Source organism: Molothrus ater, chromosome 15 (assembly GCF_012460135.2).
Source record: "Molothrus ater isolate BHLD 08-10-18 breed brown headed cowbird chromosome 15, BPBGC_Mater_1.1, whole genome shotgun sequence".
In the NCBI taxonomy this organism is placed as follows: Eukaryota; Metazoa; Chordata; class Aves; order Passeriformes; family Icteridae; genus Molothrus; species Molothrus ater.
Window position 1 is genome coordinate 8,395,101 of NC_050492.2, and position 23,732 is coordinate 8,418,832.

Here is a 23,732-nt window from a genome sequence, read left to right on the forward strand (position 1 = left end):
TTTATTTACCCAATGGCTTATTCATTCTGTTCTGGTTTTATTTGGGTCTATCAGGAACAGTAAATGTGCAGTTAGATGCATAATAAAAACTCCTTTAGAAAAGTAATTACATTACCTTATACAGAGCAGATTTTTCTTTCCCAAGCACCATGAACTGGACCATTTCACAGGCTCCTAAGTTCTTATTAAAAATATACTGACACATGCTAATTACTGAAATGAAATCTTGCTTAGAAATGCAAAGTCCAAAAGGACCGTTTACACACAAAGGAGGGCCCCCCTGGAAATCACTCACTTAAGCAGAGTACATGCTCTAACAGCAGCCAGGGACAAGGCTATGGCCCCAAACACCTGAATGATTCATTCTTCACATCCTATTAGGAAAAAATTCTTCCCTGAGAGGGCAGTGAGGTCCTGGCACAGGTTGCCCAGAGAAGCTGTGGCTGTCCCATCCCTGGAAGTGTCCAAGGCAAGCTTGAACATGTCTTGAAGTATCCTGGGATAGTGGAAGGTGTCCCTGCCCATGCCAGGGGGCTGTAATGAGATAACCTTCCAAATCCCTTCCAACCAAAACCATCCTGGGATTCTATCATTCTGCTGGGATTGGCTAGAGCAGGATATGGTGCAAGACTATAACAGTCCCACCGTTATGCACTGCAAGGATTGGTGCTGGCCTCAGCCACTGTCCATGTCCCCTCCAGAGCTCCCCTGCCTTAAACCATCCCTCCTAGCTGGGCTAACCCAGTGACAGTCTCAGCACCTCCATCTTGCACAGGCTGAGGCCATGACCACCTGGGAGTAAGTACCTGAACTAAGGGAGCACAAAGAGGGTTATTCCTCTCTTATTTTTAGCTCATATTTGAGCAGTGAGTTGGAGCTCCATTAATATTACCCTAATTGCTCTGCCTCACAGTTAAAGCTCAGTTCAAGAAGAAATGGCATGTTGAAACCTATTAAGTCTGAAATTGAAAATGCACCACGCTCTTACACATATTAAGTAGACTAGTAGCATGTTCAAAAATCATGACTCAAAAATCTGACTGGACCCAGAAGTGATCCTGGACTTTGGATCTTTTGTTTGAAAGTGTGAGTTTACTCATTCTCCTAATATCTAAGACATGCTGGATAAACTGATTTGTTTGACAGTGTTTGCATATTATATTGCCATTAGCAGAAACATCTGCTGTCAGTTTTTTATTCAACCCTTACAAATGAGTTTATGTTATAGCTAGTCTGAAAACTCTGGGTCTACAGTGCATTTGCACCTTTCAATATCATGTACAAGCATCACATGTCTGCTCCATATGAGAGGGGCTTCCACATCATGCAATGCTCTCTGTAACAACAGCATTTCACCAGAGTTATGTGGCTGGAGACAAAAGTAGAATTTCATAGAAAGAACAATGCACCACTGAGAACAACCAAAAAATCAAATCCAACATGACTTCAAACCTCACTGTATTTCAACCTGGCTGCTGCTAATGATACTTAAGTCAAGAAAAGCCCATTTGCCTAAAAATATTAGGTTCTCTTATTCTTAAAGACAGGCTATCTTAGAAGACCAGTGCAAACTAATCCTGCTTTACAGCTCTGGGGCAGCCGGAGAAAAGTGCTTTGGAGAGGCTGAACATGCAGCCAAAACAAGTTTTGTAGGACAAAGCAGCACCTTCAAAGAGTTCCCAGTTTAGATGGAAAAAGTAGAGAAGTTTGTGAAGTCAAAGGTTGACTGAAGCCAACACCACACGCAGCTTTTTCAGCTGCCAAATCAGCAGAGTTTGTTCTGATTTCAGATGGAAAAAGAAAGATGCCTTCAGGCACATCCTGCTTCAGCATTCTGCACTGGGGATGCTTATTTATGATGTACAGCAGTATGGAATACATATATATGTTATTTTGTATCTCCCTGTAAATCCTCACAAGGTCTCATAGATTTCTGGCTCATCTCCGTCTTCTCCCTCTTCCCACACTGGGAACTGAAGTTGTCCACTTCCTAAGTTTGTCCACAATCTGCTTGATCCAGCTGCTGCTGGGAAACAGTTTTCTGATTTCCTGCCACTCAAGAAGTTTTCACTCCAGCCCCTTCAGGTCCATCAATCTGCTGCTCTAGCAAAGCCACACTCTATTTTATTTACTTGCTAAACAGTCCTGCCCATTCTGCCATGAAGGGAATTCATTCCTCCTGCTGCCCCAGAGTACTCAACTACACAAACTGATGGATCCATTTTACAGAAACCTTAACTCTGCAAAACCACTCTGTTTCCACCAGTCAGAGAGATGGGCATGCAAGGGGTTTGCTATGCCTATGGCAAGGCTGGGCTAAGCCACGGCTGCATTCACATTTTCAGAAGTATTCCACCTCTGTGAATAGTCATTTGTCAGCCTAATGTGACCACCAGGACCAGCCCTGTTTGGTTCAGGAGCTGCTCAGAAACTCCCTGGCTAAGCTGCAATTCTCTGCTCCTTGCCCCAGACACATGTGCAATACAAACAGCAACAGTAACACTGCCCAGGAGCATTCACATTCCTGTTTAATTTACTACTGTGCCCAGCAATGGCTAATGTGTTGATTATTTGAGGTTCTTCCCCCTCCGCAGGGTTTTACTCCCTCTTTTAATTCCTGCCATCTAAGAGCACAAAATATGCCAAGTTAAAATTAAACACCACTGCTGATAGGTGTGTGGGAGCAAAAACAACTTTGCCCCTTCCCAACTAGGGCTAGGCTGTTCAATGCGATGAAGTACAAAAAAAATCTGAGAAACTGTGGTTTCATAACCTTGGAAACACAGGCACTAAACATCAGATTAATATCTTGACCCAAACATCATTCCCTGAGTAACAGATTTCAAAGCATATGTTGTCAGTGAATGGCAAAGCCAGAGATAATAAAACTTTCTATGAAAAAATAAAGCAGCTGAGATGGGCTGAGACAAAAAACTTTGTTTGAATTAAAGACTGATTAATTGTTAAAACTAGCATAACAAACATGGAAAATATTCCAATTTGTGATTCAACAAAACAGGGATTTTTTAATGTAAAAGCTGTCCTTCAGACTTTGGAAGAACATCCTGAAATTCAGCCAGTATGTTTCTGAACACCCAGCTGTGTACAGAGCATATACATACAAATATTTACTTTCATATTATATCATCTGGATGTAACTAGGATAGCCAGACAACCAAGATCCTGGTGGCACAGTTTCTTCTAAAGAGCAACATAGGCACAGCTACTGATTTTTGGTGGGTTTTGTCTAAGTCATAAGGAAAAAAACGCAGATGTTTTTTTTGATTCCAGTAACAGAAAAAAACAAAATAATGGGAAATTAATAGGTGATTTACTACAAAAGTAATTACAGCTGACCACTTTGTGCTCCTGAAGGATTTCAGGAGAGCAACTTATCATTCCTGCCAATTTTGGAGTGCCTGTCATCTTCCATGGAGAGGCAAACATTTGAAGTGGGCGAAAAGAAAGGACAAAGTAAATAGAATTTCTGAAGGGCATTACTGTTTTATAACCATGAGTCAGTTTTTTGTGTGGGACATAATAATTGATGTCAAGTGGAGAATAATGAAATATTTCTTAAGCTGTTGGCTAGATCCTCTACCACTGCTAATTGATGCAGAGATTTTTCAATAAAGCTGTAGCAACTTGAGAAAGCTCAGGGTGTACTACATTCTATTGCTCCACATTGTGATTAGGGATCACAGTGTGACAATGGGGATTGTGTATCTGCAATAAATATATACAAACAGGACATCCACAACACAGAGCTTGGGAAAACTTGAGACAAGTGTCAATTCAAAGAAGTTTTAATTCAAAGCAGATATTTAATTTATTTATGGCAGTGTGATGTCATCTGTCTGAATAAATCTAGAGTTGCATCTCATTTAATAAGATTATATGGTCAAAGCAGAAGCAATTTACTTGAACATTTCTTGGCTGAATGGTTTCAAAAGCATCTTTTGACACTAATTTGTTGAACGGATGATTGTGAACAACATAAAAACAAATTAAAAGTTTTAAGTGCTTGGGTTAGGTTCTCAGCTAGTAAAAAGCAAAGGTGGTCCATTAATTCAGCAGAGCTTTGCTTATTTCTATCTACTGAAGACCTGGCTCTTTATGCTTAATGTGACTATACATATGCTTGGGCACAGTTCTACTCAGCAGACAATTTGTTCTAATACTCAGCATCCTTCAGCCCCACAGTGCCAACTGAAATGGGAACATTTGTTAGCTCCAGAAGTTGCAGAATTAGTTCCTGTGTCCTTGCCATTAAAATAATTGGGGAAACCACTGGAGGCTCTGTTCTGCCAGACACGGAGAATTTGATAGACACAAATGTATGTGGCTTTTACATAGATAAGTTATATGGGTGTAATTACAGCAACAGGTAAGTATTATGCATTCATGTACACTCATTACCCAGGGAAAAGTCACCAATCTTTAATATTAAACCCTGCCACTGTCCAGCCTAACGTCTGCAGGTGCTCTCTACAAGCTTGGTCCTCTTTCTTCCAATCTAACACACTCCCTTTAGTCTCCCAGTTTCCTGCACAGGGACTTCCCCTCAGACTATGTAGATTTTAGGAAGAAATCCTCCTCTGTGAGGGTGGTGAGATGCTGGCACTTGCTTTCCAGCAATGCAGTGACTGTCCCATCCCTGGGAGTGTTCAAGGCCAGGCTGGAATGGGAAGGGCTTTGAGGTTCGTCCCAACCAACCATTCTCACACCTCATCCTTTTCACTACTCTCTTCATCCTTTCCACTAAATGCCTGCTGTGTCCACATGATCTGCACAAACTGCTGCTTTTCCCAGCTCCCTATTCCTGTTTTGCCCTTCCCCATCTGCTCTCCTGCAGTATTACACTGCCCTGGACAGCAACAAGGAGTGTGCAGGTTATTCCCCTTTTGGCTCCATTCCCCTTTCCTCTGCACTAAGGGCAGGAAAAAATATGAAAAAATCAATACAAAAATGAGAAAAAAGATTCAGTTAGTGAAAAAAGAGCTGCCTGTCCAAATTTGTCCTGTGATTTTAGTTCAACAGAGAAATATAGAGGGATGGTATTCAAATCCTGTGCTTGTTTATCAATGCTGAGATTTCTTGAGCTTGTATTTAGCTGGTTTTTTTGGCTGGCTGGGAGTTTTTTTGTTTTCAAAGCACAACACCAAACCTGGCACCCTACCCCATATTCTGGTTACCAGTGCATGGGCATAATATGGATGATAATATAATAAAATATGACCCACCACAGTGGGTCAAATGTGTGACCAACTCAGAGACAAATTTCATGTGAATGTAGAAAAATATTCCTGCATCTTCTAAACAAATCTCAGATTGAGGATTTTTTAATTAAAAAATTATTTTTAGTCAAAAAGGGTAATATTTGCACACAAGTTAGGCATCCCAGGAACAAAAGAGTTCTGCAGCCATTTCCATTCCAGTTGAGAAGAAAATCAGTCTCCAAATATCACTGAGAGGTGGCTGCCAGCTGCAGTCAGGAAGCATCTCTCCTCCATACCACAGCAATTAAAAGATCATGTAATTACTGCTGATCCCATGCCATGGAAGTCAAAGGAAAACCATTCATTGACTGTAATGGGCTTTGGAGCAGGTTCAAAATTTCTCCAGCCTATGTAATCCTGACACTTTAGAAACCAAACCCTCCCAGTTTAACTACACTCATCCACAACTAAAAAAGAAAAAAGTGTTTTCATGCTCAACAACAATCAAGGCTTTGCTCCCTTTGAAAGAAAAGTGTCTGCTTTAAATCAAAGGATTCAAACACTTTGTCCCAAAATAAAGAAAAATTCTGAAAAGTCTAAACCAGGATTGCCCCTCCTTTCACCAAAAGCTCTTTTTTTAATCATCTTGGATCATCCATAAGCCTGGGATAATAAAAGCAGATACAGAGTAAGTCTGCTGAGCTCTCACATTTGTGGGTGTTTCTATGAGATATTTTTTAGTTTTTCAGCTTTTTAAGAGAAAGCCAAAATTTCTACCAAGGGAATAGAACAAGGATAAACCCCCAACTCCCAATCTCTTCCAATCATCTCATTTCCTCAGGTAAAAAACATTATCTGCAAAAATTACCATTTTTAGGGGGAAAAAGGCCTCATCAAAATCACCTCATACCAATCGCAAGACTTAGAAGAAATCCTTTTGTGTGCATAATAAACATTCTGACCCTCCTGTTATTTTCTTCCTGACATCAAATGATATCTGCTCTGTGCACATTTTAATACTGAACAGGTTTCTGAAGGAGCCTTTAGTTGAATTATTTTACAGGCACTATTGAGGAATAACTCCAGAGAGGAAGATACTTAAACATTGCTGAAAATCCCCAGGTAGCTCTGCAAATCCACAGGCTTTTGTTATCAAGAGGTATTTACCATGTTAGCATTTTCTTGACTTTTGAGGAGTTTGCAGTTCTTCAGACAGACTTCATAATCCACATATTGCCTTGCTGGGCATAAGCCAAATTTATCTATACATCTTAACTCCCCAGTTTCCATCCCCTTCACTCCAGCCATGGATCTAAGAAGCTTCTAACAGAAGTCCATTACATTGAATTCACTTCTGAAAAAAATTATAGTTCTACCACTCAAAATAAAAGTTAAGTCTTATCCATCCTCTGAAAGCAGTGAGAAATCAGCCTCACTTAGCCTGGAAATTCTGTGTCTTGAGGCACTGATCTCCAAATTCAGTTATTGCTCTGCAGTAACATTCTCCAAGTACACAATCTGTAAACTCAATCCTGATTTCAAGAATTGCTATCTTTAAGCTCTCATATGTGTTGGTTACTTTTACTGTGAAGAAAGTTTTGGAAGCAGAACTCATATCTGAAAAAGGACTGGAGGTACATCCACAAGACTGGACCCAGTCTCTGTGCCTATAATGAACTGCACCAAAACTACAGCCAGGGCATGACTGTGAAGTGTCCACACCCACAACACCAAGAGGTTTTCTGCATCCCAAAGCAGCCCTGACCCACCCAAGAACCCTCCTCAGTTTCAGACTGAGGGAAGTACAACAGAGCTGGGTTTCTTCATGAAGAGTGGCAGAAGTTTGATCAAACAGACACATTCACTGGACACCTAAACCAAAGAGATTTCACCTTTAGCAATAGCTGAATTTTTAATTAATTCAAGCCTCTCTGCTGCCTCAGCCTCACAGAAGAAAAACACCATAAAAACAACAACAAAAAAAATTATTTGCCTAAATGACAATTTACCCTTGGACCTGACCTTCTTTGCTTATGCAGTAAAACCTTGGTAGTTACAACCTCTTCCCAACATATGGGATGCCTGAAACAATTCAAGAAGCTCTGGAAGGGAACAGGGAATGCATTAATCCATTGAACAGCAGAGTGCCACCTGCTTCACATTCTACCAAGACAGATGAGGAAAGCAACTGCCTGATCCAGAAAACATCTGCTGAACAGAATCAAAATTAATGATAACCACAATGAGCTCTTTGATGGCCAATTCTCCCCCAGCTGCCAGGAGCCATCAAAGAGCCTCTCCTGGCAGAGGACAACTGTTTCTGAGGCAGCAGAGAGCCCAGGGAGCTGAGCTCAGAGCACCTTTGGGTGCAGCTGTGCTGGGCAGAGCATGGAGAGCCTCATCTGCACCTTTTTCTCCCTGAAATTCTCCAGGTTTTGAGTTTAGCACAGAATGTTTGGGGTTGGAAAAGACCTTTAAAATCATCCAGTTTCAACCTGCTGCCATGCCTTCCACTGTCCCAGGGTGCTCCAAGCTCGATGTCACTACAGGACACGAAACAACAAACGCACACACTGCTGCTTTCAAGGTGAAGAAAAGGGAAGTTTATTATCTGACTTCAACATTTATAGTTTTCTAAAAGTGACAGTGGATTGGAGGGTGAAAGTGCCACCTCTCCAATGACACTGGACAAACTAACAGTCTATGAAATTTCTCTTCTTCCATAAAAGAACGCAAAACAATGAGCTATTTACAGAAAGTGTGTGAGAAAGTCTGTTACAAGAATGTAAACATCACAAGGCTTAGAAAATCTTAAAAAATCAGAACCACAGCCCAATCCAGCCTGGTCTTGAACACTTCCAGGGATGGGGCAGCCACAGCTTCTCTGGGCAGCCTGTGCCAGGCCCTCACCACCCACATAGGGAAGAATTCCTTCCTAATATCTAATCTAAATTATCTTCCTTCAGCTGAAAGCCATTTAGATGCCCTGCCACCACCCAAACCTTGACATGCACACCAAACACCATCATGAAGTTCTGTGCTAAAATGGCAGGTTTTCATTGGAAAAAAATAATGCTACAATTTGCAACACTTAGGAACTGTCAGACAAGCACCAGGCACAGACTGTTGGAAAACCCACAGCAGCACAACCTTTCAAGTGTGTGAACTCATGCTTATTTTAAAAAGTTACTGCAAGATACTCAACACCAACACACACACTGAAAGAAAACCAGTTTTCCTACCTTTTCTTCTTGTAACTTCAAACCTTCTGGAGTCCTATAAGGAAAAAGAGAATTTTTTGTGGTGTTTTTTTATTAAATGCAAGAATTGTTCAAAGGCAGGATGAACAACCCCCCCTAAAAACATCAATTACTGACCCAGGGAAGCATCTATAAAGCTCAATACAATAACTGAGGAGGAATTACAAGCACACATTTCAGTTTGTCCACAGATATTTAATGGATAAATATAACACCTAAAATGACTCATCACTGTGTGATAAATTACATTGCAAAGCACAACATTTGTCTTGAAAATTGATTTTTTTTCCTCTATTTATGTTAAAAGAGAGCAGTTAGGAGGGTTATTATTACTACACCAAAGATTTGGTGCTGAGGAAAGAGAAACCATTAAAGATATTTTTAGCAGACACTTCTGCAAATATCTGAATAATTTCAAAGCCACTGGACTACTCATGCTGAAAGTTGACTGCCCATTTCAATCCATGCACACCTACATAATATTTTTGCATATCATTTTTTTTTCCATAATTTTTTTTTGCAAATCATCACAACCATCTCTAATATAGACACTTGTTTTAAAACAACAGTGTTTCTAAAGGTATTGCATTCCCAGGCAACACTATCTGCTTATACTAATGGTGAGACTTCAGAGGAATAAATATTTAATTCCACACAGTAACACTATTTATGGGTTAATTACAAATACGTCCAAATTTCCATCAGTGGAGCTATTTCTTGCAGCCAGTATTAGAACTGGTGGAATTGTGGGGACCATCTGGAGTGGCTCTGCAGTGGAGCCAGGCTGAGAGAGGTGGGGCTGCTCAGCCTGGGGAAGAGAGGCTCTGGGCACCACAGGCTGCTGTGCTGTAGGTCCCCATGGACTGACACAGAAATCCTTCTTTCTGCCTCCTGCCCCCTCCCAGAACCTTCTGGAAGGTCCCAGGGCAGGACAGAGCCACAGCTGAGGTCTCCTCCAGCCCAGGGGCCATCTCACATCACCCATGTCCTGCCCAAGCACGGTGACAGCTCATACTGCCCTTTGTCATCCCCTGTGCAGGCAGCAGATGCTGCTGCTCCTTCCTTCCCACAACCAAAGCTGCCTTCCCCAAAACAAAGCTTCCACCACATCAGAGAAGGATCAGAATACCAGAAATCGTCTCCTTAGCACCCTTCAAGTCAGCTGAAGGGGATAATAAAAAAAAAGGGTATTTGCTTATAAAAATACTGTCATTATTCCCTGTAGGATACCACCTCAGTGATCTTCAGCAATATATAAAATGGCACTCAGGATTAATACAGACTTCAAAGCATTTATCCTCTTTATGTAGCAGAACTCTGAGCTGTGCAGGCAGTTATACTCCAGGGACCTTTCTGAGCTTTTCAAAATATTAGTTTGAGAGGTGGGGCATGGGATAAAAAAAAACTCAGCTACAGCTGCTATCATTAGGCCTGTGTACATGCAATATATGCAAAAGAGAAGAATACTTTTAAAGTTCCCTAGAGTCCCTCACACTAACAAGCTGTTTGAATTCTCTGCAGTTCAAAAGCTCAGAAATATTAAAACTAATTACAACTATTATATTGATCAAAAGGAAATAGACTATCAAGGCTCTATTAAACAAACATCCAAGTCTCATCTCACTTTTATAAAATGCCCTTTTGTTATTTCCACGCCTGCACAGACATCATGAAAGACAAAGGATGGTCTTCAAAGTTTCCCTTCTTTTATTCTGCTCCCCTTATAATTGTAAGCTCTGATGAATATAAACTATCCACAAAAACAGATGTAGGGTTCAGAAGAAAAGCTTGTTAGAACTGCAGTGGGAGAACATGAGGTCAGGCTGCAAGGCATCACTTCTTGTTCCTGGGAAAACAGCAGCACTTGGTGTGTCCCCCAAAACATCCCTTCCCCAGAGAAACCTCCAGTGACACTGAGAATGCTCAAGATTGCAGGAGGGTAGACAAAAAAAAGGGGAAAATGCCTGGCAGCCACAGCAGGGCCCAAAGTACAGTACAAAAAGGCAGCAGCTCCAGGTAGGATTCTCTTGAAGATGATACTGATCTCAACTTAAAAAAAAAAATCACATAGAGGTTTCAAAGATTTTAATAGTGTTACCCGTAGAGAACCAAACTATTTTGATAAAAATGACACCAAAGTTCTTGAATGCATTGCCTGAGGAATACTTTCCTGCAGAAGCCATAAAGCAGATGGTTATAAATGAGACTTATTTCATGGGCACCATTTAATGACTGCAAATTCCTTTAACTAAAAATCTAATTTTATCAAAGCATAAATCATCTGCTTTGAAGGGAAAAAACTGTTTTGGATTTTCCATTCCTTCTAAAAAGCTTCTTCATGTACCACTTTAAATAGCATTTCATTAGTGCAATACAACAGTTTTATTTGTCAAGGTTCACTTTTAGCACCTATTTCCTACTTTTTAATGCTAGTCAATTGAACACAGAATGAAAGGTCCTTCTGTTCTGTATCTGAAGTACCTAATCACTAGGTGGAAATCAATGCAGTATGTTTGCTTCAGGATTGCCTTTCACCAGACATGTAGCTACAGAAAAACTGCATCTCCAAAAGACCAAGCACCCCAGAGTCATCAAGTATGATAAATATTTCTACCTGAAATACGAAGGGTGAGAATCAAAATCAAATCGAGTTCGGCAGCTGCTGTCAGACTGCTTCACTCCCCTGTAGCTGCAGTGTGTTGCACCAATGCCATTTGCCAAAATTTGTTGTACCAACACCTGTGTGAACCTGATGCCATTTAACAACTGGTTTGCACAAAGACCTTTTCTGCTCCTACAAAAGGATGCCAAGGCATAAGAGCCAGTTTATGTTATATCTCCTGATTAATGATGAGTCATGGGTCCATGGATGAGCAGAGCACTAATGAGAAATCAAATTTCATTCATAACAAAGACAGAGCATTGGGAACTTCATTGTGCAGAGTTAAAACACAACACCACAGAGGGAATACACAACATAAAACAGTGCTTGGCAGCCAGTGTGCCACAAACAGGTTTTCCTGTGGTTGTTAGCAATGGATGCAAGCAACAAAAGCACGTTGGGGTTGTTTTGGGTAGAAGCACAGAATGGTTTGGGTTGGGAGGAACAATAAAGGCTCATCTTGTTCCAAACCCCCTGCCACAGGCAGGGACATCTTCCACTAGGTCTGTTCAACCTGGCCTTGAACACTTCCCAGGATGAATTCAGTATTAAGAGATTTTCCCAGGGCTGTGCATTTCCCATCCCTGTTTGTTCCTGGCCTCTGATCCCAGTAGGGAATGATGCTGAGCATGGATCACCAAAGCAAATACCAAAGAGATACCTACTGCCTCAAGCACAATATTCCATCAGATAACCTTGCAATGGTTTCAGTCTCTTGTCCTTTAATACTGATTTAGATTTAGTAAAAATGCACCCCTTTTTATAACCAAAATTTTATATAGGAGACTTGGGAAAAAATAACTCCAAAATTTACAAAAAAAAAAAATCAAAAAACACCACAGCCAGCAGCAAAAAGAATAAAACAATTAATGCAGCAGAAGAAGAGATGCAGAAGAACAGCTAACACTCCAGGACCATAGGTTCCCTGCATGGCTGGCCTTACCAGACCCTTTGTGGGAAGCAGGGCAGTGCAAGCAGATAAATCAAACCCAGTCCCTGCAGCTGGGCTCATGCTGAGTCTCACAATAAATCAGGTCTTACCTCTGCACACTCCAGGTCTCCAGGGACCTGCTCTCAGGATCAGCCTAACTGCTGTACAATTTCTAAATATACAGTCCTAACTCATTTAGCAAATTAATAAAGAAGTGGCTGTTCCTATTAATAGATTACCATGCCATGGATTTTTTTCCTCCCTTTCGAACCTTCTCCTCCTTATCTCCAGGGAGGGGTCATGCAAAGAAGACAGATTTAGATCAGATATTAGGAATGAATTCCTCCCTGTCAGGGAGGTGAGGCCCTGGCACACCAGAGCAGCTGTGGCTGCCCCATCCCTGGAAGTGTCCAAGGCCAGGCTGGATGGAGCTTGGAGAAACCTGGGATAGTGGAAGGCATCCCTGCCTGTGGCAGGGGGGGAGAATTAGACAAGTTTTGACCCAAACCCAAACCATTCTATGAAATGACACTCAGTACAGGGCTGCTGGGACACTCTGCATGGGGACTGAAGCATCAGAACAGGACATGACTAATACACAGCTTAGTTTGACAATCAGCATTTTCTCCCTTTTTTTTCCTGATCAGGCATGAGGAAAAAATAGATCACATGCTGCTGTTTGGAGAAAGCTTGCTATCAGTACAGACAGTGGCAATTTAGATTTGTACAGTCTGGTATGAACACAGAGGAACTCTGATGTCTCACATCACACAGCATCATCTGCTCATCCATACGGCAGCTAATTGAGATAATTACTGCATCTCTGATTTTACTCACTATTAGTTCTGGACTCCAGATGAGGAACCCAGGTATTGCTCCATAAATTTCCACATTGTGATAGGGAAGCCCATGGGACAGCTGCTTTTAAAAATCCCAAATTTGTGGATATGCTCTTTCTAATCTAAAAACTGAGAATTGCCCTGCTTGGTGGTCAAAAGTACTTCAAGTAAAACTGTCTTCCTTTAAAAACTAATGCTACAACTTTTTTTTTCAAATGGAGAATATGCTACATTTTGAAAAAAAAAAATTGCTCAACATTTAGTCTTTTAAGGCTGAGTGGCTTCTGAACAGAATATCAAAGTTTAACCCTCTGTCACATCATAACCAAGTTAAGATTGCCTTGATTCATTTTTGCAACATGATTTACTCTGGTCTTATTCTTTTCTTCAGAATCATACCAGCATTTCCCCATCTCAGTATGATTTTTCACAGTTGCTCAACTGTGACATGAGAAAAACTTCCTGAAATTTGATTCCTGCAGTCAGTGAGTGGCACAGCTCAGCACAGAGCCAGGCACCACGAGCCCTCATCCCTCTGCTCCCAGAGACAGCATCCAAGCACCCAAAATCCAAGGGCATCAACATCCAATGCACCACAAAAGGCCCCATGCAGCAGCAGGGGACCTGTTCTGGCTGAAAGGTGACAGCCCCCAGGAAAATGGGCAGTGCAGGGCCACCATGAGCTATCACACACTGCATCCTACCAGAAGCTTAAAAAAAAAAAAGGAAACAGGATTTCTGTTCTGTAAGGGATGGCAAACAAGTGGGTTCCATCTTCAGATTGTGCTTTAGATGCAGCTTGACAATCCCTGACACTCACCATTGAGCCATAACCACTCATGTAAACCAAAATTCTTCTAATTTTCTGCTGTCATTCAAGTGTACAGTACCTGCCTTGTTCCAAATGTCACATTTTCTAGTACTTCCAGTACAAGATTCAACAAGTAAGATACAACATTTATTAAGCCCTGTGAGTACACAGAAGAAAGTGGAGGGGAAGGTTGGGGATGCAGAGGAAGGACCTCAACATGCCTAATATAAATATTATCAAAATGTTCACAGCACCTTGAGCTGCAGATGCTCTGGTAACCAGCACTCAGAGCAAAAGCTTCTCATCTCCACAGGGATAAGATTTAGGATGCTCTACAAAAAAGCAATTACTGCTTGTTAGAGATACCACATAAATGCAGGTAACCAGAATTGAACTATCACTACATACCAAAGTGATAGAAAAATAAACTTAAGTCTTGTCTCCCTGTACTTTCATTAATGCTTGAAGCAGCAGCAGGCTGTAGCACAGTATAGATTTAAATTTAAATCTGATTCTTTTCTTCCTTTCTCCAAACTGAAAATCAGGAAGAATACTCAAATGGTAGACAATACATTACTATTATTATCAGTTAAAATAAATACCAGGATATTAGATCTTCAACTGTATATAAAATTTATACACTGTGCATGTTTTATTCCAAGCTCATCCTCTGAAACTGTGTCTGTATTTGAATTAGAAGCAAAAAGCTTTTATCAAAAAAAGCCTTTGCAATTTTTTAACTTGCTTCAGAAAAAAATCCCTTCCTAGTCTGTCAGATTAGGAAACATGACTTTGCTGGGGGAAGGAGCCCAAAATCATCCCTATGAATCCCTTGCTGCCCAGAATAACCTACTGTCATCTTCAGATGCAGCAGTAAGTGATGCAACATTTAAGAATCTGAATATAACTAGAAATTTCAGCAATAATTGATACTCTTAGACAAGCCCAGTTGAGGCTTGTGAGTGGGCTCCAGAGAAAGGCTGGATTCCAGCTGGGCATGACGGGCACTGAAGGGCTGGTCTGATCCAGCTGTTTGCTGTCCATTTATACTTGGAGATTTTGAGCAGTTTCAGGTGCCACAGAACCACAGAATGCTTTAAGTTCAAAGGGACTTGAAAGATCATTCAATTCCAACCCCCTGCCAGGGGCAGGAACACCTTCCACTAGAGCAGGTTGCACAGAGGCCCTTCCAACCTGGCCTTGAACACCACCAGGGGTGGGAATCTGTGTTCTCATTCAAGTAACAATTAATGAACAAAAACAATGGATAGCCAACAGAGCCAATACCTGCCAAATGCCAGCAAGAAAAAAGTTATGGTGCCTTGAGAAATGAGCCCGTGGAGCATCACCTGTGAGCTCTGTGCAGAGGAGCCTCCCCAGGGACACAGCTCCTCTCCCCACAGGAGCGTGGGGGGCTCTGCATGGGTTCCTGAGACTTCTTGAGGAGGAGGATGGGTGGCAAAAATAGCACAGCATGAAAGGCAAATTAAAGCAATTAAGTATTTCTAGAAACCACAGAATGGTTCTGTAGCCCTAAACAGACCACAGAATGCCTGCCAGCCTTTACTGTCACTGCTTAGGGGCTTGGTGACATCCAAATACTTCAAAATGCAGCACAAAACAACTCTCCATGTACCACAAAACAGAATTATTCTCCACTTTCACACTATCAAGCTAGGACAATATTATTCAAGCTACCCACCAGCAGTGCCCCAGAAAGCATAACACAGAATTTAAATTTCCAAAATGCAGCTCTGTGATGATGTGTTAGAGGAGCTCTGCTCCTGGAAGGGCTGATGAAGACCTGCAGCAGTGCTCTGCTCACTTTGGGTTCACAAAAGGAGATGCAAGGTCTGCCCCAAGAACCATGGCAAAACCAGCTTGGCTTCAGCATGCACAGGAAATCAGCCTCTCACAGGGAAAGCAGGGAATGGGAGAAGCTGGCTGTTAAATTTCAGTATTTAATAAGATGCTTTGCAAAATACCCCAGGAGGCTGAAAAAATCAGTCTGAGCTACTGGTGTGGATTTCCTAGTAGAGACTGAGCAGACCAGCACTGCTGGCTTTCCATCAGAACCTCCTGGCCAAGTTCTCCTCCAAAGCCAAACTCCAGGGTTATTTCAGATCCAGATGGTTTGTCCCTTTTCTGCTCATACTGGAAAGTCTCTTCACTACCACTGGCAATGACTCAGAAAGGTGCATTTTTTGAGAATTCCTTTCTAGAAGGAAGAGGTGACCCCAGACCACATCACCTGGTCTATCATGGGCCACCCAAAGCCCTTCTGAGCCGGCACAGAGCTGCCCATGAATTGCAGTCACCTCTGGAACATCCAACTTGAACATGCAATCAGACTTGCTGAAGGCAGAGGCAAAAACTTGTCAAAAACATCACCCCAGAGCAGTGAGCTCTATATATCTGATATTTCAGTATATATTCCACTGAACAGGATTTAATCTCATGATGGTCCAGCCCTGAGAAGCTTTGCCCAAGTCCACATGCAATGCCCAGAAGCCTCAAGAGCTTTCCAGCAACCCCTGGAACCAGCCTATGAGACATTTCACACAACACAGCAGTAGTCTTCAAAATTAATACAAACCAGGAATGTTGCAGCTTTCCAGTCAAACACTAATGCTGTCTTTTTTTTTTCTTTTTAATTAGTTTTTCTATTTTAGCTCTTTCATTGAAACTGGAATTTCATACTGCATATACATAATTATTAACTATTCTAATCAGGACTAAAAATATTCCAGAAAAGAAACCCCTTCTCAGGACACCCCATAAACTTGAGGGGTGAAGAAAAACACACAGCATTGTTATATTAGAGGGCTGGTTTCTGATCAGAACGCCTTGTAGTCTTATTTTCTTTAATAAATTCAAAGCACAGCTGCAATAATTCTACCACATACCATGAAGAAATTGATTTAGCAATCTGAACATAAATTAAGCAATGTTTTTGATTCAGTAAACTTGTTGCTATGTAGATCAGAACAAGTATTAGTGAAGGTCAGTGACCCATACCCACGTATTTGCTTTGATGAGGTTCACAGGAATTTTCCATCAGAGCAGACTTCAAAATTATTTGACCTGCAAATTAACATTTTACTCATTTTTAAAGCAGTTTTAGTGACTTGCTAGGAGCATTTCTAGTTGTGATTTAATATTTTTAAATGCATATTAGTGGATCTATGTATTAATCAAACCATAAAATTTGGAACCTAACAAATTTCTCACAGATAAGGAGCTCCAAACTGAACAAAGGCCTGTAGTGCTAGAAAAGGATTTCAGGTGATTTTTATTATTAGAAAGGTATTATGGATAAACTATTTTCTGAAAGAGAAAGTAACTGCTGTTTACTCTCAAAAGGTGATTATCTCAGTTTCACTGACCTACCTGAAAGTTATGCTCAGAGCTTTCAGATTCATTTTGGTGTTTGGTGCCACACTGTATAAACACTATTTCTTGTGGAAACACGTTTTCTGTACAGATACTTTTTTTTCAAAAACCTGTTTTATAACTTACATTTCTTGAATCTATTTTTACTGCATTCTTTGTACATTCATAATTTTAATATTTACACTTGTTAAATTCTGTGCAAACCTGTGCAAATACATTTTTAGCTGAGATCCTTCCACCTCGAGCAAGACCAAGTAATTGGTACAATAACATTATGGTCTTTAGAGAAAGATCAAATGAATTAATGTCTTTCAAGTAATTTAATAACTCTATGATTTATGTTAAAGTAAATTGAGTAACGAATTTAATTCCTCAGAGCAACTTTCTTAAAAAAATCAAAACTAACGTGCATTAGTTAAGAATGAGACTTTTTTAAACTGCACAAGCATACAAAATTTTTAATAATTTTTAATAAAAAAGCAAAATTGATCAGAGATTCCGCAAGAACAGGTTTAACAAAGTGCCAGTGTACTACCTGAGCCTAGACAGCAGCAAAATAACAGTGGAGGTGTGGAAGGGAGCTGTTACTCACTTTCACAGAACAGAGGTTGGATACCTCAAGGACAAAATACACCTGAAACAGACCTCACAGCTGTAGAACATCCAACACCACTGAAATTACTTTTAAGCCCTGCTAAGCAGCAAAAAGCACTTTTTTAATTGGCTTAAACTATAATGCAGATAACTGGGTATTTGTTGACAGCGTGTGACTGGGAGAAATGGGATCCTCCAACTACAACCAAATCCTGAGGCTCAAATAGATCCAATTGCAACATGAATCCATCAAGGGCTTATCATTAGCCTGGCACTGACTGATGTGTCTGCCAGCACATAAGTGTTCAAGGCACTGGCAGCTAAAAAATAGCCAAGTGTCCTTTTCCTGTCCTTCTGCACCATCTCTCACATTCAGACATTTGAGCAACCATTTAGGGAACATACAGGAACTAATTAAATAGCTAAAATCGTTTCAGCATTCATTCATCATTTACAGCTCAACAAAGTCACAGTTCCAGATTTTTGTGGCTTTATTCACACGTCTCATCTTGAGACTTGTGAAAATCTGAGTGCACATCTGTGCCACCAGCAGTGCTGAGCTCTGGCTCAGAAATCCAGAGTCCTGCTGGGACAGCTGCTCTGACACTGCTGGGACAGGGCCTGCTCCATGCACACCCCTGTGACAGCAGCCAACACCGTCACCTTCAGCACTGGGAACAGGCTCAGCTGCTTCTGCACTCCCTGAGGCCAGGGCTGAGCCCTGAGGAGGCACTGCTGGCCCCAGCCCCAGTGACTGCTCACTACAGTCACTGTTCCCTGCTCCCTCTTCTGTTCCTCTGTTCTTCAGAAAGGTGTCACATCAGGAAGTCTGGAGGAAAACACTTTGGGCAGGAATTTTGCTGATTCTCTCAGAACCACCTATGGCTCAGCTTTCCTTCAAAAGAGCTTTTTTTAGGTTTCACCTAATTGTCCACTGACCCAAGTGAAGAGCCAGGACAGTTTGCTTGTTAAATTTAGCTTCACTGATGTCAGCAGCCCCAGGACACAGCACATTGTAAAGTCTTTGGGGCAAGACAGCATCTCCACAACAGCCAGTTGCACAATTTCACTTCCAGATGATGTCAATATACCCAATAAGTGTAGGAGTTTCTGTTTCACTGTTTTTCACTGACCTCCTCAGGAGGTGTTTAATACAAATACACACAGATAAGCCCACACTTGTTTTCTGTTTGCAATATGGAGAGCCTGCCCACAGCCCAAGAACAGAAACCCAAGAGCTGTGTCTGCAGCAGCAGGTGTACAGTACCTCTTGATGCAACCTCCCCACATCTGAATACAGGCTCCTGCTCTGGTCCACATCCATCCATCCCCTTGTGACCAGTGGGAAAAGCCCCAGCAGCACAAGAGAGCACCAAAAGCTCCTTGGTGTCATCATTTCGAGTCTGTTAAAAAAACAAAACAAAAAGGAACAGTTATGGAACATTCATCTTACAACAAAAGCCAGCTCAGGTTTGGTAACACAGAAGCTTCAGCTGACAGTGTCCATCCACACTCAGTGCCTACAGAGCTCTACAGACTCCAGTGTATTGTACAATATCCCCATATTGAAGCAGTTTTACCCCAAAACTCTCTTCCTCAGGACATGCTGCTCTCAGCTGCTGCCACACAGCACCTGCAGAACCAGAGTCCTGGGATTTCTGTAACCACTGTGGCCAAAAGCAAACCACATCAAAACATGGTCTCGTGGTACTGCAGAAGCCAAAGGGTGAATTTTGTCCCTTCTGCAGAGCCCCAGCAGCACAGGGGCACTCACACCTGCACCCTCAGCAGATTTTCAGGAAAATGCCAGACACACACCTTTGCTTCTCTGACTGCTGAAGGCTCCCAGCAATATGACAGAAAATAATCTCATTATTCCCCTCTGACTCAGAGGGGGACACTGCCTGGAGCAGACACAGCCACTGGCAGCCCCCTTGGCTACACAATCAGGTGTGTGGGGTGAGCAAGGACTGACAGCTCACACCAGCACACAGGGACAGTGGTCATCCTCCCAGTGAGAATACCTGCCCAGATGGTCACCAAACACACCTAAACTTGAAAGACACAAAACAAACCCTGAGCTGAAGAGGGCTGATGTGTTTCTCCAGCCATGACAAAGGTGAGTCCTAGCTGGGTCTGATTTCTGCACTCATATTCCTCTGTCCCAAGCAGAGACATTTCCAATCCCTCCCACACTCACTCCACTCAAGAGCAGCACCATCTCCCTGGCAATAGCTCACCACAGTCCCACATCATCTGTGGGGAACTGGAGGGATTCCCACTAAATCTGCATGCACTTTGAGCAGTGGTTCTTGTCTCATGTAGTTTTTTAATGAATTAGAAAGGACACCAAAGCAGTTACCCAAAGTGGTGTCAGAAGGAACTCCTGTGCTTCACACACCACAACCCTGTGCTGGTGCTCAACCTGGAGCTGTGCTTCCTCCATAACAATAACACAAGATTGTGTCATTACTTTCTATAATTAAAATACTGAAGGAATATTCAGGCCTGGAACCATTTCTGAGATGGCTGAGGAAGGCTAAAATGGACCCGTTAATGAAGCATAATGACCCTTAATGAAGTGACAGCATTTCTACAGGCTGCTGCCTGGCTGGAGCCATGCACATCAACAAGGAGGGCTACCTGCTAATGGCAAAATTCAGCCAAGCTGAATTAACTCACCATGACATACCTTGTCTTGACAAGACTCATTTTACAGTGTTTTCATGCCATGTGTTTGCCACAGGGGTACGTCCAAGCCATGGTGCATCACTCCTAATTTTGGAGCTGTGGCCATTTACACCAGCAGTGACAATTTTAGGTATTTTGTTTGCTCAAAGACACCCCATCACTAGATTGAGCACAGCATACAGCACCCACAGAGCTCAGGCAATGCCTTTTCTTGGCACTAATGTAAACACACTGAATGAACAGCATTCAGGATGAAATCAAAATTTATTAGTCTTTCTAAATTCCAATTATGAACCTCAGATATAATGTTACTGGGGCTACAAATAAATATTTAATAAACCAAAGTCACTACATCAATAAGAGACAAGTGCATTGTTACTTTATGAATTGCTCTTGCACAGCAACATTGTTTCTCACAGGGTTTTGGGTTTTTTTTTCCTGTAATAGGGGTGTTTTGTGTGCTCGGTTGATTCCATCACAACAAATAACATAGCAGTTCTAAAGACCTCTGAATCATATCCTGTCTGAAATTACAATCCTGGAGCAAAACAGGGAAATCACTAGTTTAACGTGTATTTAGTAAACAACTGACAGAAAGCATGAAGATATTTGGATTAGGATCCGTAACACTGATGAAACTGAAAGGGCAGACTCTACCTGATAGAAACTCTGTTTGCTTTATAAATAGAATTTCTACAACATCTTTACTCAGTTTAGAAATCGCTTATTTTTATTGCATGCTGACAGCACACTAATTGCTCTCAGTCACGGTAAGAGAAGGACACATTAATACACATTATATATCTTAATAGCCTCAATCAAGCAACAAATATGTAGCATAAATATCAACAGAGAGCTTACTCTGGAGTCACACAGCATTTTCATGGCACTTGGCATCCTAAACCAGAGCTCAGCACTGCCTTACCCTGAGCTAAAGGGAAGGCTCCTTGCAGAACCCAGTCTGCAGCTACACCATACAATGCACTATGAGACTGCAGGTTCCAAGTTCCCTGAAGTCAACAGAAAAACTCAAATTGATTGAATAGATCCAGACCACCACTGTAAGCTCAGGCAAGTTTTACTATCCATTTCCTTTCCTTGCTCGAGGGAGCGACAGATTTGCTGGATTTGAGCTTGTACGGAGATCACTGTCCAGAGAAATCAAAGCCTGCATATGGAAATGTCTGCATAAAACAAGCAGTTGTACTCAAAAGAAGGAATAAATATTGACTCTTGATAAAGAATATACTATGCAAAGCCAAAAAGTTTACCTGAAGGTTGTGGTTTCCTCCTCTGAGCTAGAGCAGCCCTCCAGCTTTCCTTGCAGCTGGCAGTGCTCTAGCAAGAATCACAAGTACAGCAGCACCAGGCTATGCACTGTCATCTGAAGCAGCTCAAACACGATGGCAACAGCAAAACACCCATCCCAAGGCCAGATGGGTCTGGGCAGGCACCAACACTCAGGGAGAGCCTCGAATTTAAAGCAAATGGCTGCAATGTCTCCAGTGGAAGAGCAGCAAGCGGATGCCAGCCAAAGACAAGCACAGGTTGTAGGGTACAGGCTTGGGAGCTACTCAAGCAAAAAGGGTCACCTTGAAAAACAACAGGGACCAAGCATCTTGGCCATCTGAGTGGGGAACCGCACAAACTGTTTAAAGCATTTCTGTGACAAGCAACAACCAGATCCTGCAGTGATCCCACAACTTTTTCCCCTGTAACACAAAAGCTTTAAAAATTCAATTACAGTGACCACAATGAGATTAAAAAATTTGCCAAAAGCAGTTATTGGTTTTGTTTCAGGGCTACTTAAATTGCAGTTTATTTGAGAAATTACTGGTTTGCAATAGCTTTCAATAATTTCCAACAAGCTTCACATCAGAAAGGGACTGAACTTAATTATCTGAAGTTCTGACTGTTGCTATAGCAAAAAGAAAACATTTGGACATAACTATTACCTCTATTCAAGCTGATGCTATTAAAACCAGATAAGAATCTGGCCCTTAGCTCCTGCCATCAACCTTTCCAATTGCTCCAGCCTTATCTAAACAGCGTTTCCATTGCTGGCAAAATAATTTCGACATCCATAATTTCTTGTTAAGTACTACAGAACTAAGCAACAAAATTAAGTAGAAAAGCCAATCGTTTTGGCAAGACATAATGAAACTGAATAATTACTCGGTCAGCTGTCCGCAGTTAAATACTTAAAGTTTGGGTACATTAAGAACTCATTGGAATCAGCTTTGATGTTTAAGTACAAACCGGACTTTTCATTTGAGCAAAAGCTAGTTAAAAATATTTCATTTGATTAAATTTAATAAGATTTCATTTCATTGAAATTCTCCAAGACACTTCAATGCTCCGGAATAAATCTGGGGAGCATCAATCCAACAAGGATGCAGGACTAGCAAGAAACTCGTGAACCACGCAGAGATTTCGCCTCGGTTTTCAAAGCTGGCCCCACGACACGATTCAAAACCGCTTTGTTCCGAGGTGACACGCGGAGGAATCGCCCAGCATCCCTTCGTGGGGCAGCGTGCGGCCGGCGCGGCAGCGGGCACCGCTCCCCGCGCTCGGGCCAGCCCGGGCCGCCACCGCCGGCGCCCGGCGCCACCCGGCGGCCGAGCCGGGAACCGCCGGCCCCACGCGCGACCGCGCCGGGACCCGCGCCCGAACCCGCGCCCACCGACGGCGGCCGCGCCGGGCGAGCGCTGCGGCACCGCGGCCCCCGGGGCGGCAGCGGCGTCCGCCCCCCCGCCCCACCCCACGGGCGGCAGGTCCACGGTGCGACACGCGAGGTACGGCGCGGAGGTCCCCGCTCGCAGCCCAGCCCGTCCCGCCCCGCCCCGCCGCCTCCCGGCCCCGCGGCGGGCGCACACCTGTTACCTGGCCCGGCCCGCGGGGTGAGCGCTCGGCGGCGCCCAGAGACCCCCGGCCCCCGAGGAGCGGACAGCGCAGCGAAGCGGGGATGGGGACGCAGCGTGGGGCAGCGCGGAGCGCAGCGGAACCCGCGGGGCGCTCCGGCCGCACTCACCTGGGGAGGAGCCGGGTTCGCTCCGGTCGGGGCGGGGCGGAGCGCGGCGGGGCCGGTGCGGGCAGTGCGCGGCGCGGGCCGGGCCGGCCCTATTTCTGCTCTCCGGGCCGGAGCCGCCTGACGTCAGCGCAGCATTTGCATGTTCCGCCCAATCCCGGCACCTGTGCGGGCGGCGGGACCGCCCCGGGGCTGGGGGGGCAGTGGCGCCGTGCCAGGAGCATCCCGGAGCATCCCGGAGCGAGCCGTGCCCGGAGCCGTGCCCGGAGCCGTGCCCGGAGCCGTGCCCGGAGCCGTGCCCGGA

At 43.0% G+C, this 23,732-nt stretch overlaps 1 protein-coding gene across 5 annotated transcripts in view; it reads right to left on the reverse strand.

Moving 5' to 3' along the window:
• Positions 1 to 23,529, reverse strand: part of FSTL4 (follistatin like 4) — a 208,679-nt gene extending 185,150 nt beyond the window's left edge. For 3 of the 5 annotated variants that reach the window (XM_054516443.1, XM_036391608.2, XM_036391604.2), the window contains exons 1-3: positions 23,432 to 23,529; positions 18,977 to 19,112; positions 8,462 to 8,495 (exon numbers count right to left, since the gene is read on the reverse strand). In XM_054516443.1, coding sequence (XP_054372418.1) covers positions 8,462 to 8,495; positions 18,977 to 19,105 — 163 coding nt within the window. In that variant the 5' untranslated portion in view covers positions 19,106 to 19,112; positions 23,432 to 23,529. Of the gene's footprint in view, positions 1 to 8,461; positions 8,496 to 18,976; positions 19,113 to 21,671; positions 21,691 to 23,276; positions 23,359 to 23,431 lie in introns of those variants that run through there. The other 2 variants (XM_036391605.2, XM_036391606.2) reach the window with 2 other exon arrangements.
• Positions 23,530 to 23,732: the final 203 nt, after the last annotated feature.